General features: G+C 51.3%; 1 protein-coding gene across 1 annotated transcript in view; it reads left to right on the top strand.

The window, feature by feature from the left end:
* Positions 1-18: 18 nt before the first annotated feature.
* Positions 19-13274, top strand: part of Fhod1 (formin homology 2 domain containing 1) — a 17969-nt gene continuing 4713 nt past the window's right edge. Inside the window, exons 1-12 of the mRNA XM_028854285.2 lie at positions 19-310; positions 8393-8499; positions 8888-8952; positions 9284-9351; positions 9424-9529; positions 9611-9705; positions 9966-10077; positions 10164-10258; positions 10348-10491; positions 10583-10740; positions 10819-10983; positions 12346-12467. Coding sequence (XP_028710118.1) covers positions 110-310; positions 8393-8499; positions 8888-8952; positions 9284-9351; positions 9424-9529; positions 9611-9705; positions 9966-10077; positions 10164-10258; positions 10348-10491; positions 10583-10740; positions 10819-10983; positions 12346-12467 — 1438 coding nt within the window. The 5' untranslated portion in view covers positions 19-109. The remainder of the gene's footprint in view (positions 311-8392; positions 8500-8887; positions 8953-9283; positions 9352-9423; positions 9530-9610; positions 9706-9965; positions 10078-10163; positions 10259-10347; positions 10492-10582; positions 10741-10818; positions 10984-12345; positions 12468-13274) is intronic.

Genomic DNA, 13274 nt, shown 5'->3' with positions numbered 1-13274 from the left:
CCTCAGGCAGCGAGCGTCCGGGGCCCGGCCCAAACAGCCAAGTGAGTCGGGTTGAAGTTGCAGCGGAGCAGGGACACCGAGGCGCCCAGGGGTAGCCGGTGGCAGAGCCATGGCGGGCGAGGAAGAGCGCGGGGATGGGGACCCAGTATCAGTGGTAACCGTGAGAGTGCAGTACCTGGAAGACACCGACCCTTTCGCATGTGCCAACTTCCCAGAACCACGCCGGGCCCCCACCTGCAGCCTGGACGGGGCTCTGCCCCTGAGTGCGCAGATTCCTGCCCTGCATCGCCTCCTGGGGGCGCCTCTCAAGGTGAGGGGGCTGCCGAGAAAATTGCGCTCGGAGCTTGAGGTGGGCGGTGGGCAGTGCTTCTAGGATAGAGGCTGTAGCGGATGCTCGCCTCCGGAAAGTCTCCGGCCGGGGTCCCACGATCTACGCTACTCTGCCTACAGGGGGAGACTCTCAAACTGAGTCATTGTAGAAGGAAAATGAGAGGTTGTGATTTGCTCCACCCAGGCGTCCCTTGAAAGTTAAGGCCCTCCTGAAGAGGTGCTTGGGGTCCCTTCGCTGCCTGTTGGGCAGAGTCACTGCAGTGGGCAGAGGGTCAGTAGCCGTTTGGGTTGTAGCGGATCGGGGAAGTGGAGCTGGGGAGGGACCGGTTTCCACCTGCTTCAGGTAAATTAGGGGCGGGGCCACAAAGAGGGGCGGGCTTAGCGAGGACCTGGAGCGGAGGCCAGGGTTTAGAACCTAGAGGCTGGGGTGGGTCCTTGCAATACAGTCTCTTGCGGGATGACAGGAGTACCTTGGAAGCAGCCGAGCCCTAGCTTTGCGGAGCACGCACGGGTGGAAAAGCCCTTTGAGTCACCGCCCCCATGGTCCCTTAGGCCTGCCGCTGGTAGCCTACGCCTGGAAGGGAGGGGGCGGGCCAGTCTAATTTAAACTGCTGGCCTACCCTAGTTTGCCGTCGATCTTAGGCCGACTTTGCACAGTTGGAGAGGCTCATTTCCAGATGGCCAGCGGGACCACCCCTCCCCTCCAGCTCGCCTTGTCCAACCCCCCGCAGGCATCCCTTTCCGGCTTGTTTTTTCCGGGCCAGGACTCCCGGAGGCGTACAGGCTACCCACCCCCCGCCAGGGTTCCCGACCTGTGGGTTAGCTGGGAGCTGTGAGGAAGAAGGCAAGGAGTCGGTGGGGTGCCTCCACTGGGCGCGCAGTTGCGCAAACATGGCCCCTAGGCCCGGGGTCTCCCCTGGAATGTGCCCTGAGCGCCAGGCCCCCAGACTGCATTCCTTGCGTTGCAGCCAGCCCTGCCTCCAAGTGCAGGCAGGAGGGGTCGGGGAAACTTGGCCTGGGGAGTGGCGGGTGTCCAGGCATAGCCCTAGCTTTAAGACCACAGCTGGAAGGATGCCACATACTGCCCACCTCCAGAGTTTTGGTTCACCTCCTGCTTCCAAGGTACCACCTCCTCCTGTTCTGTTCAGAGTGGTCTGGAGAAAACATGTACAGTCTGAGGTCACATGGCATTCAGTCGGACGACAGAAAAAAGGGTGCTGAACTCGAACTGTTCACACACACAGACTAGAGAGAAAGAGATGTTGAACTGAGACTGCTTAGCTTCTAAACTAATAAAAGCCCTTGGCCAGAAATAAGTTGGGGGCTAAGGCTGTAGCATTTGCTTAGTATGTGCGAGGTCCTGGGTCTGATCCCCTGTACCACAAATACATACATACATAAGGCTAGAGAGAAGGCAATAGTTCTCTCATTCCCTCCAGGACATCCCTCTTCACAGTTGGGAGCAGGCCTGGGTTATTAAAAAATGAGGTTCAGAGCCTCCTCTTCATTTAGAAAACTTACTGCATGTTTTTAGCCTGTACAACAAGGCCCCTGGGTTGTGTGTGTGTGTGTGTGTGTGTGTGTGTGTGTGTGTGTGTGTATAGAAGTATGAGTGGATATGACTGTCTTCCCAACCAGGTGCTGTGTCTTGTTCTCTGCTCTTTAGCGGAGGACATTACTGAGCTCCATAAAAGATGTGTTTCCTTCCCCAGCTCTGTACTTCTTGGTCTGACCACCTTCAGGATCTCCTACCTGCTGCACGGAGAACTGCCCGTTCCCCCACGGGGAGGCTTTGGGAAAGGCATAAAGTTACCACACTGTTTAGAGCCAGAACTCCCCGGAGTTGACAGCTTTGCCAGGAATGGTCAGATGCACTGTGATGTGCTTGTCCCAAATATAAACTGTGACCACAGACTCAAAATAGAAGGCTGGAGGAAGAGGGACTGAGAACAGGGCAGGGGCAGGGACATCAGAGAACGGAGGGAGGAGGAGATCAGGGCTCCCTGCAGGAAATGTCAACAGCTGGTTCCTCTCCAGATCCTCTAAGTGGGTGCCCCAGAAGCACAGGCATGAGTTGCGTATACCTTGCTTAGCTTCTAGAAGGAAGAGATGGACTAGAAACCCAGGCATCCCTGTTGTAGGCTGTAGGGTAAAAATGGAGTGACAGGTTCTCGCTATCCACTGCTGAATGAAGCAGTGTAGTTAGTTGTCTGGCAGTAAGTAGATTACAATCAAAAGACCTCTGTCCTCCCATTCTGGGTATGGCCTCTATCACCCTCACAGACCCTACAGCCTCCCTGGGGCTTTACCCCTCACCCTGTTGGGCTCCAGTTTCTCTGGGGACTCCCTTTTAAATAAGCCACTCAGAGCTTGCCAGTCTGAGAAACTTTGCTCATTTCCTCCACGTCTAGGAGGAAGCTCCTGGCCACAGCCTCTGACTCATCTTCTGTCCTGGGTGGGGGCAGGGGAGCCTGGCAATACTGTAGGCTAGGCCTAGTGTCTCTAGAACTCCAGAGTCTTTCTCCCATTGAAGCTTGGGCTCTTTCAAGGATTTGCCCTGCACAGAGAGCGTGTGTGTGTGTGTGTGTGTGTGTGTGTGTGTGTGTGTGTGTGTGTGTAGGGGAGGAATTGACCCTTTAGTGTCTTAAACCGTAATTCCAATCTACAAGTCCTATCTTTCCTTCTGAGAAGAGCCGTAGAAGCTTTTCCTGAGGGCCGAGGCCCTGCTGCTTCTGATACACCACTGACATTTCCTTGGGCTTTGGGCGGAGGGACCTGGAATGCTTCTTGGACCTGGAATGCTTCTTGGACCTTGCATTAAAGGCTGGGGAGTTCCCTCTGACTGACAGCAAAGATTGCCCTCAGGTGTTCGGTCATTACCATCAGTTTCCTCAGCTATGAGTAAAAGAGAGCAAAGGTGGACAGTGGTGCCAGAATATGTCCCTACTCCACTCCAGCCTCAGTTTACCCCTCATAGCTCTTGTGGCAAGAGAGCTCAAATGTGAACCTGACCTGCAGGGACAGATGTCAACTGAAAGGGTCCCCAAAGATTTTCTTTTTGGTTTTCTTCAGGATCAAACCCAGGATGCAGACTAGGCAGGCACTACACAACTGAGCTACATCCCCACCCACCCCAATCCCCCACCTAGGAATTTTTTTTTTTTTTCAGGCAGGGTTTCACAGACTGTCCTCAAATTCTTATTCTTCCTCAGGTTCATAAATGCCAGTGTTATAGGCATATGCCACCATGTCCAACCCACTAAGGATTAAGAGGTGTGTGTGTGTGTGTGTGTGTGTGTGTGTGTGTGTGTGTGTGTGTGTGAGGGTGGGCTTATCTGTTGATAAACTGAGCTCTTTAGTCCTCTGCTATGGGAGTCTCCGGAAAACTAGAAAATTGCAGTAGGAAAACTAGGAAACTGCATGAGTTGCAGTTTCCCAGTCTGCCTGTTGTCTGTGTGTCTCATCTGCTGGTCCTTCTAAGCTCTAAAGAAGTTGGGCTATAGCCTGGTGAGAGACCCCACAGCCTAGATGAAGTGGTAGACAGGCAAAAGTAGACAGTTTTCCTGGTGTCTGTGTGTGCTTGTTTATTTGTGTTCTTTCACTAGAACTGGGAAGACCAGTTTGGGATATTTGCAGAGTCGAAGAAGTTTAGGAGCACCATTGTAGGCCCCCATCCTCCATCCACTTCTCCGTCAAGGTTTTCTGGAACACTGCCAAGACCCATCCACCTAAGATAAGGGTCAGTTAACCTTGGGTCTCTTCAGGGCTGGGTTTGCCTGTGGCAGTTTCACACTATTTTTTGGTTTTGTTTTGGATTTTTGTCTGTTTTGTTTTTCTTTTTGAGACATGGATCTCACTGGAGACCTAGGTGGCCTGGAACTCATGGAGATCCACCTGCTCCTCTCTCAGCCCCAGTGCTGAGATTAAAGGCCCTATTATTTTGTTCTTTTGAGATTGGATCTCCTATCACTGGCTGGCATAGAACTCAATATGGATGTCATCCATCAGGCTGGCTTGAATTTGTGAAGATCCTCCTGCCTCTGCCTCCTGGGTGCTGCAATTACAGGAATGTACCACCGTGCCTGGCTGTATTTCTGAGCTTTGGTTTGTTAAAATGGAAAATCATATGAAACAGGTAGCCTGAAGTGAGGCATGGCGGCTTGCACCTACAGTTCCAGTATCTGGATAGCTAAGTCAGGAAGGTTGCCATGAGTTTGAAGCTAGTCTGGACTATAGTAAGAGACCCTATCCAGAACAGAAGAGGAGAGGAAAGAGGAGAAAAAGAAACTAACATTTGGGAGGTGGAGGCAGGAAGATCAGGAGTCAGCCTCAGCTATATTGCAAGTTCTAGGCCAACCTGAGCTACAGGATACCTTATCTTTTTGTCTTTTTTTTTTTTTTCCTTTGAAAGGAAATCTGTTTATCTAGCACTGAAGAGACGCATAACAAAGGCAGGTTTCTTTGCCTAAGGTACATCCTTGTCAGCTCATCCAGGAAGTCACAGTGTAGCTGGAGCCTCAGATAACAGAAAGCTTGCTATTCAGAGCAGAGGGTCCTGTATTCAGTGGTCCAATTATTTCCTAAAACAAGAGGCCTTCAGCAAGAATTCCACCCTCCCCTTCACCTTCATTGTTCCCTGCCCTATCCTTCCTTACATGGTTACATGGTTATCAAAAACAGTAGGGGCTAGTGATTTGGCTCAGGGTAAGGGTGCCAAGCCTGTGCTGATATGGCTAATTCAGTCTGATCCTCTGCCCTCCATGAGCATCTTGGCATGCACACAACCATACTCATACACACAGAAGTAAGTAAATAAATAAGGGTTTTTGTTATTGTTGTTTTTGGTTTTGTTTGTTTGTTTGTTTTTGAGACAGGGTTTCTCTGGTTGCTCCTGGCTGTCCTGGAACTCACTCTGTAGACCAGGCTGGCCTCAAACTCACAGAGATCCGCCTGCCTCTGCCTCCCTAGTGCTGGGATTAAAGGCGTGTGCCACCACTGCCCCGCTCATAAGGTTTTTTTGTAATAGGGAGTAGATACCATGATCTGCTCAGCTTGATCTATATATAAAACTGTATGTTGAGTGGAGGATTTGGTCAAATACATTATATACATGTTTAACATTTTCAAAGATATTATATTAATCCCCCTTCCCCACAAAAAAAAAAAAAAAAAAAAAAAAAAACCTATGTCAGTCCAGAGTAGTAGACTGTATCTGTAATGGTAGAGAATAGAAAGGCAGGAGAATCAGGAATTGTCTTCAGTGAGTTTGAGGCCAGCCTGGACTACATGAGATCTTGTCTCTAAATAAATAAATTATTAAAGAAAGTATAGCATAATAATAATTAATACATAACAAATAATAATAAACTAGGAAGTAAGTAATAAAGTAAGGGTATGACCAGTTATTTAGTTCCTACCTAGTGTGAAAAGGGCCAGTGGGTTTGATTCCCAACCCTATAAAAAACAAATTCATTCATTTATTCATTAAAAACAGAGGAAGCGGGTGTAGTAGTGCACACCTTTAATCCCAACACAGAGGCAGAAGGATCTCTGTGAGTTCAAGGCCAGCCTGATCTACGAAGTGAGTTCCAGGACAGCCAGTGCTACATAGTGTGACCCTCTCAAAAAACCAAAGAACAAAAATAAAAACAGAGGCTTGAGGGATTTCCCAGTGGTTAGGGCCTGCACAACTCTTGCTAAGGACCAAGGTACTCATGGGTTTGGCCTGCTAGAAAAGCCTGAGCTGGGGGACTAACGAGATGACATGGCTGGAGGCCAGTATGAGGGAAGCTTGGGAAGAATGAGGGAGGGACTACCAGGAAGATGAAGGCCAGAAGTGAGGAAGACAGAAGCCAGGGTGGAGGATGTAGGCCCATACATTGTGCTGCCCTAAAGCAGTGTCATCAGAGATTAGGGTTTGGGCTTGCTCAAACCTGGCCCAGGCCCAGGGTGTGAGAAAAGAGTCCCAGAGGTTTGCCTCTCAGAATGGTGATCCCAGGAAGGGGCCACGGGGTGTGAAGGATAAGTGCCATCTTGCTGGCAGGAAGTCTGTCCTTTTTTGCTCTCGGCCTGATCCTGGCCCCCAACCTCCCACTTCCACTCAGGACAGACAACTGAGAGCAGAAGAAAACTCACCTGGAGGGACCAGGCTGAAGGATCTCTAGATCTTTCCCTATAATTGGCAGGGTTGGATGGGTTAAGTAATTGGGAAAGACATATCTACATCCATGACAAAAGCTTAAGCCTGTTTAGCTGAGAAGGCTGGGGTGGTGGTCACTTATCCTTCAGGACTGTGCCCCTTGCCTCAAACTGCATCCTGGAGGGAGAGGACCATTCTCTGCTTACTTAGGGTAGAGCAGGGTCCATGGTGGGCCTAACATCTCTGGATGTGCTGCTCTGGCCTGTGCTCAGCCATTCCTGGCCATGTACCTGGGTATGCAAGTGGTTGTCAGGTCTTTAGAGCAGTTTGGTGCATCCTTTCTTAGAACTCACACAACATATGAATCCACATTTATTAGTGAGTTTTTCCTGAGTCAAGGCTGACTTGTTGATGTTTCCTGCTGTGTCCTGCAGACCTAAAACCAGTCTCTGGTTCATGGATGTTCCAATGAATGAGCGATTCTGTGTGTGATTTGGAGGCAGTTTCTGTGGGAGGTATGTTTAAGGTCCCCAGATCCTCCAGTCCAAGCAATACTGGGGCCGTGTAGCTGGGCTTGAAGGGGTGGGTTTGGGGAGACTGCCCTCTGTTGAACTTGGGCCCTGATGAGACACCCAAGCCCTGGGAACTTGCAGTCTCCTCTCAGACCTGTTCCCAGTAGACCCAGGAGATGACTCTGCTCCTTGAAAGGAGAGGCCAGGCCCGCCCAAGGCGCCCAAGAGAGGGCAGGCAGCCAGGAAGGAAGTTGGACAGAGAACAGGCTGGAGTGTTTGTCCTGTGTCCCATGTCCCAGGCAAGGGGTGAGGTGGGGGTGGAGGATCACCCAAGGGCCCCACAGGCTAAACTGTCAGGAAGGAGCCAGGTCAGGCCCTGAGGCAAGAGCAAGGGGTGCTAACTGGAGGCAGAAACAGGGGCAGGAGCCGATTCTCTGTCCCCCCAGGGACCAAGAACAGCTGAAAGCCCTTGGGTGGGGTTCAGAACAGGGCAGAGCTGACCAAATCCCAGGAAAAATATTGGAGGTGACTTACCCAGTGAGATAGCCACCAGAAGACCCCTCCTCCCCAGAGGTGGAGGATTTTGATTAGTTCTGCATATCAGCACTGTACTGATGGGGGAAGTATGAGGGAGGGGCACAGGGTTGCCCCTAGAGTAGTGGGAGTTAGGCTTCTCTATAGACATTTTCTCTTCTTTATTTTGAATGGGTATGAGTGTTTGCCTTCATCTATGTCTGTGCACCGCCATTGTGCCTGGTGCCTGTGGAAACCAGAAGAAGGTACTAGATCCCCTGGAATTGGAGTTACAGAGAGTTGTAGGCTGCCGTGGAGGTGCTGGAGCAGGTCCTCTTGCTGGAGCAGCAAGTGCTCTCAATCACTGGACCATCTCTCTAGCACACAGAATCACTTTTTAAAGGACCAAGCGGTGAGCAGGGCCGAAAGAGGGACGCATGAGAAATGAACTGGTGAAGCTGGTGCCTTCCCACTTGGGGTCTGACGGCATCGGACTCAAGTGTGGAAGTTCACCTAGAATGATTTTAGCTGTAGCTCACTTAGGGAAAGGGCCTGTTTTCCGCAGAAACTCCAGCTAGGTTTGCACCTCCCTGAATACTTAACACTTTCTCTCTGAGCTTGACTGCCTTTGTGGCTGAAGCTTATCACCCCACAAGGCTGTGAACTTCCTTGAAGGCAGCAACTTCCTGCTGTCCTCCTTCGCCTCCCTGCCTCATTTGTGTTTGTTAATGTAAAAGCAAAAGCAAAAGCCAACCAAACAATCCAAAATTCCAGGGCTGAAGTTCACTGGTTCAGCATGTGGGGAGTCCTGGGTTTGATTCCTAATAACACAAAAACAAAATAAACAACGGCACTCTGACTGCAGCACCAGCCCTAAGCTATATTCCCTTGTTTCCAGCTGGAAGACTGTGCGTTGCAAGTGTCTCCATCTGGGTACTACCTGGACCCGGAATTATCCCTAGAAGAACAGCGGGAGATGCTGGAGGGCTTCTATGAAGAGATCAGGTCAGAGCTGAAAGGGTGAGGGAGGCTAGGGAGCCACCCTTCCTGCTCCTTTTCAGGGTCTTGAATGGGTCTGGCTCAAGCCCCCAGCCTTGTCCCCACCAGGGTCCAGCTTAGGTCTCAGCAGCCGAGGCACTCAGTCTGTAGCCTGGGCTGTAGGTAAATGCAGGGAACGATGCTGGGGGATCACCACTATTACCTGGAAATAGGGGCACTCTCACATACCGTTACTTGTGTTTATACATACTCTCCTGTCTGGCTAATACTTGGGCCCTGGAGCAGCAGCTGGGAGGCAAGGAGTGGGCCAGGGTTCACATGTGGATGTCTTGGCTTTGAGGGTAGGAGCCTGAGGAATCACCTGGGAACCACTAACATGGCTGTTTGATTTTAGCAAAGGGCGGAAGCCCACATTGATCCTGCGGACCCAGCTCTCTGTGAGGGTCAATGCTATCTTGGGTAAGTGTATGGCATCTTGAGTGTCCAGCAATCCCCTGCTGTCTTGTTCCCTGCTCTTCCTACGTAGCCCTAGTTGGCCTAGCTTCTTTCGGGCCTGTGCTGGACTGTGGACTGAGTGGATTGGAGACCTGATGTGTCCTCCTCTCTCCCTTCCCTAACCTTTCCTTCTGGGGTCAAGACTTATGCCACAGCTGGACTGAAGTAAGGTGACAGAAAGTAGGAGGGAGGTTTGAGAATAGTAGAATCTTCTTGGGTAGGAGGTTGTAGTTGTGTGCTAGTGGAAGAAGACACAGTCTGGGTTCCCTGGTTCACGATCACTCTCCCCTTGCAGAAAAGTTGTATGGCTCCAGTGGCCCTGAGCTCCGCCGATCTCTCTTCTCATTAAAGCAGATATTCCAGGTAAGATCCAGAGATAGGCTGAGGGTTGGTGTCCAGCCCAAGCCCCCTTAAACTTCCCCATGGTGCCTCCAGGAAGACAAGGACCTGGTGCCTGAATTCGTACACTCAGAGGGGCTGAGTTGCCTGATCCGTGTGGGTGCTGCTGCTGACCACAACTACCAGAGCTACATCCTTCGAGGTCAGCTCCACGCTTTCCCCTGGACTTTTGTTCCCATGCCCTCCGCCTCCCCCACTGACCTCTTCCCATTTCTGTCTCTAGCTCTTGGCCAGCTAATGCTTTTTGTGGATGGGATGCTGGGGGTGGTGGCCCATAGTGAGACCGTGCAGTGGCTGTATACACTGTGCGTTAGCCTGGTAAGTGGCTCTACACAAATATGTGTACCCTTCCCCTATTGTCCCTTTGGCGCTCCAGTTTCTGCTTCTACAAAGTGGGAAGGGTTGGCAGAAACCCAAGACCCCTTGAAAACTAAATGGCACTTTCAAGCCCAGGCCCAGAACCAGGATCTGTCTACCTAGACCCTTCTCTTTGGATCCAGCCCCGGGAGCCCTTCCCCTCCTCCAGGAACTAACCGTCTGGTCCAAGCCCCTCTCACGTGGATTGCCTTCTCCCCTAGTCCCGCTTGGTGGTAAAGACAGCCCTGAAGCTGCTGCTGGTGTTCGTGGAGTATTCTGAGAACAATGCGCCGCTGTTTATCCAGGCAGTCAACTCTGTAGCCAGCACCACCGGTCAGAGCCTGTCTTTTCTTTCTCTGCTACTTAGCCCTCTTCTTACCACTCCCAACCCCATGATTACTTCCCTTTCTGTGTGGCAGGTACCCTTCCCTGGGCCAACTTGGTGTCTATCCTCGAGGAGAAGAATGGAGCTGACCCAGAGCTATTGGTATACACTGTCACTCTCATTAACAAGGTATGGAACTGGGACCAGGTGCCATGGGACCCTTGGCCCATGATCCCCGCACGTCAACCTCAGCCTTGGTTCCTGTCCCCACCTTCCAGACACTGGCAGCACTCCCAGACCAGGACTCCTTCTACGATGTGACAGATGCCCTGGAGCAGCAGGGCATGGAAGCACTGGTCCAACGCCTGCTGGGCACTGCTGGCACTGATGTTGACCTGCGAACACAGCTAATGCTCTATGAGGTGGGTCAGGAGGGAGAGGGATAGTTCCCCTAGTACCCGTCCCATTTATCGGGCCTCAGCTGCTTGCTCACATCGTGGCCACCTCCATTAGAGTGCCCTTCGGTTAGAGGATGGAGACATGGAGGAGGCTGCAGCTGCTGCAGCTGCAGGTGGCCGTCGAGAGCGACGGAAGCCATCCTCAGAGGAGGGCAAAAGGAGCCGAAGATCGCTAGAAGGTGGAGGCTGTCCCGTGCGTGCCCCAGAACCAGGGTAAGTACATACCTGGGTGTACGTGAAGGGGTGAATCTGCCCGGCATGACCCTGTCTGTTAACAGGCCCTGCCTCTAGCTCTACAGGCCCTGCTTCACCAGTAGGCTCCGCCTCCTTTGCTGGCCCCACCTTGCCGACAAGCCCCACCGGCCCAGCCTCTGGCCTCCGTACCTCAGTGAACCTCTTCCCTACCATTTCTGTGGGACCACCAGTGGACAGTTCCTGTGAGAGAAGCATCTACAAGTAAGTAGGGAGATAGAGCCCCACCCCCAAGTCCTGTCTTCAGCTGTCCCTCCACTTTGCGCCCCTCCATGGGCTCTCAGCCTCCTCTGCCCAAACGCATGCTTTCTCTTTCTTTTCAGACTTCACCAAACTGCTCCCGTTTGGTAAGTGACTGCTGGAGGGTGAGGATCGGCTCTGACTGGACCGCCTCCTTCTGTGGCTTCTCTGTTTATTTCCTGTGTTCCACCTCGCCTGCCTTGGCCTCTCGTCACGTCTCCCTCTTCACTCTCTGTCCCCCATTTCTGTCACTCCTTTTCTGCTTTGTCTCTGTTACTCCTGCAGCCTGGGCAGCTTCCTGTCTGTTTCTACCACTTCCAATTCCCCCGTGTCCTGCCACCCCAGCCCTCCTCCTGCCACTGTGGATGGGAAGCAACTATGACACTACTCTCCAGCTCTGTATGGGTACAAGTGGGCCTTGGAATGGAGCTGGCACCATAGTTACCATGTCTTCCTCTCATCCCCCTCCCCAGCGCCCCTGAGAGCCCACCTGTCCCCCAGTCCCTTACTGGGCAGGCCAGGCTAGAGTAAGTACAGAGGCCAGTCTGCCAGGCCTGCCACGTGCTCAGGGCTTCAGCATTGCTTGCCCAGCAGGAGTTCATATAACCCTACTAGGATTCTCCGAAACCTTCTCCCAGACTTATGCCTCCTTCATAACCCAGAGACATAAGCACTGGGGGCAGTTCACTGGGACCAGAGTGGTTCCTATGCTTCAGTAGTGCTACCTGAGTAGCCGAAACCAGAGATGTGTGTGAGTTTGGAGAGGTCTTTAAAGTGAGGTGTGGGTAGTGTAAGGCTGAAGGAAGGGCAAGGACTGAACTAACAGGTTGGAGGGACTAGAAAGGAGACACTGGAGGCAGGTTTGGTGGCACACACCATGTAATCCCAGCACTTAGTAGTAGACACAGGGAAGATCAGAAGTTCAAGATCATCTTCAGTACACAGTGAGTTTTAGGCTAGTCTGGACTACATGAGACTCAGGCCCTTTTCTCAACCATAACTCTCAAAAGCAGACAGACATGCAAGAGGAAGTCTTGTGCCAATTGGGACAACTACCCCCTTGCCTCACTCAAAGGGCCTTATCTAGAATCAGCAAGGCTGCAAGTTAGTTGTTAAGTAGAACTTCTGTACTTTGACCAAGAATGCTAAATTGGTTGATTCCCCAGATGTGGAGGGGTGGGCAGAGGTATGCCTAGTGCATGGACTGTTCCCTGTGCCTGTGTGTGCTTGCAACTGAGGGCAATGCCCAGTAGCTCAGCAAGGCATGTGTACCACCCTGGGCTGGACTTGGGTCAGACGCCATCATTGACAAGTGCCTCTCCTCAGAGCCCGGTTCCTGGAGAATGTGGCAGCCGCAGAAACAGAGAAGCAGGCTGCTCTGGCCCAGGGCCGGGCAGAGACGCTGGCTGGGGCCACAGTGGATGATACTGATGGATCATCGTCATCAGGTGGGTAGATGCTCAGGCAGAATCCAATCATACTATTCTCTTTAAGATAAAAAACCAACCAACCCAAGGGGCCAGAGAACCGGCTCAATCGGCAGTTGAGAGCGCTTGTTGCTCTTGCAGAAGACCCATATTTCATTGATTGCCAGCATTCATTCACATGGTAGTTCACAACCTTCTATATAGAACTCTAGTTTTGGGGCATCTATGCTGTCTTCTTAATATTTTTTAAAAGATTGCTTAGTTTATGTGCATTGGTGTTTTGCCTGAGTGTATGTCTGTGTAAAGGTGTTGGATCCTCTGGAACTGAAGTTACAGACAGTTGTGAGCTGCCATGTTGGTGCTGGGAATTGAACTCGTGTCCTCTGGAAGAACAGCCATTGCTCTTAACCACTGAGCCATCTCTCCAGCCTCTTAATAATTTTTTAAATTAAACTATATCATTTCCTCCTTCTCTTTCCTCCCTTCAACCTCTCCTCTGTACCCCTCACCTTGCTTCTTCAAATTCATAGCCTGTTTTTTAAATTGTTGTTATTACTACCTCCACAGGTACCAAGCATGCACTTGTTGCGCATACATATATATAGGCAAAACACTCATACACATACATTTTTTTGTTCTTGTTTTTGTTTTTGAAGACAGGGTTTCTCTGTGTAGCCCTGGCTGTCCTCAAACTCACAAAGATCCTCTTACCTCTGCCTCCTGAGTGCTGGGATTAAAGGCATGCACCACTACTACAAAAATGTTTTTTAAAAGATAGGTATCCCACCAAAATCCCTTCTATTTGTGTGTGTGTGTGTGTGTGTGTGT

The sequence above is a fragment of the Peromyscus leucopus genome, chromosome 5 (assembly GCF_004664715.2).
Source record: "Peromyscus leucopus breed LL Stock chromosome 5, UCI_PerLeu_2.1, whole genome shotgun sequence".
Lineage (NCBI taxonomy): Eukaryota > Metazoa > Chordata > Mammalia > Rodentia > Cricetidae > Peromyscus > Peromyscus leucopus.
This window is presented reverse-complemented; position numbering and strand designations above follow the sequence as displayed.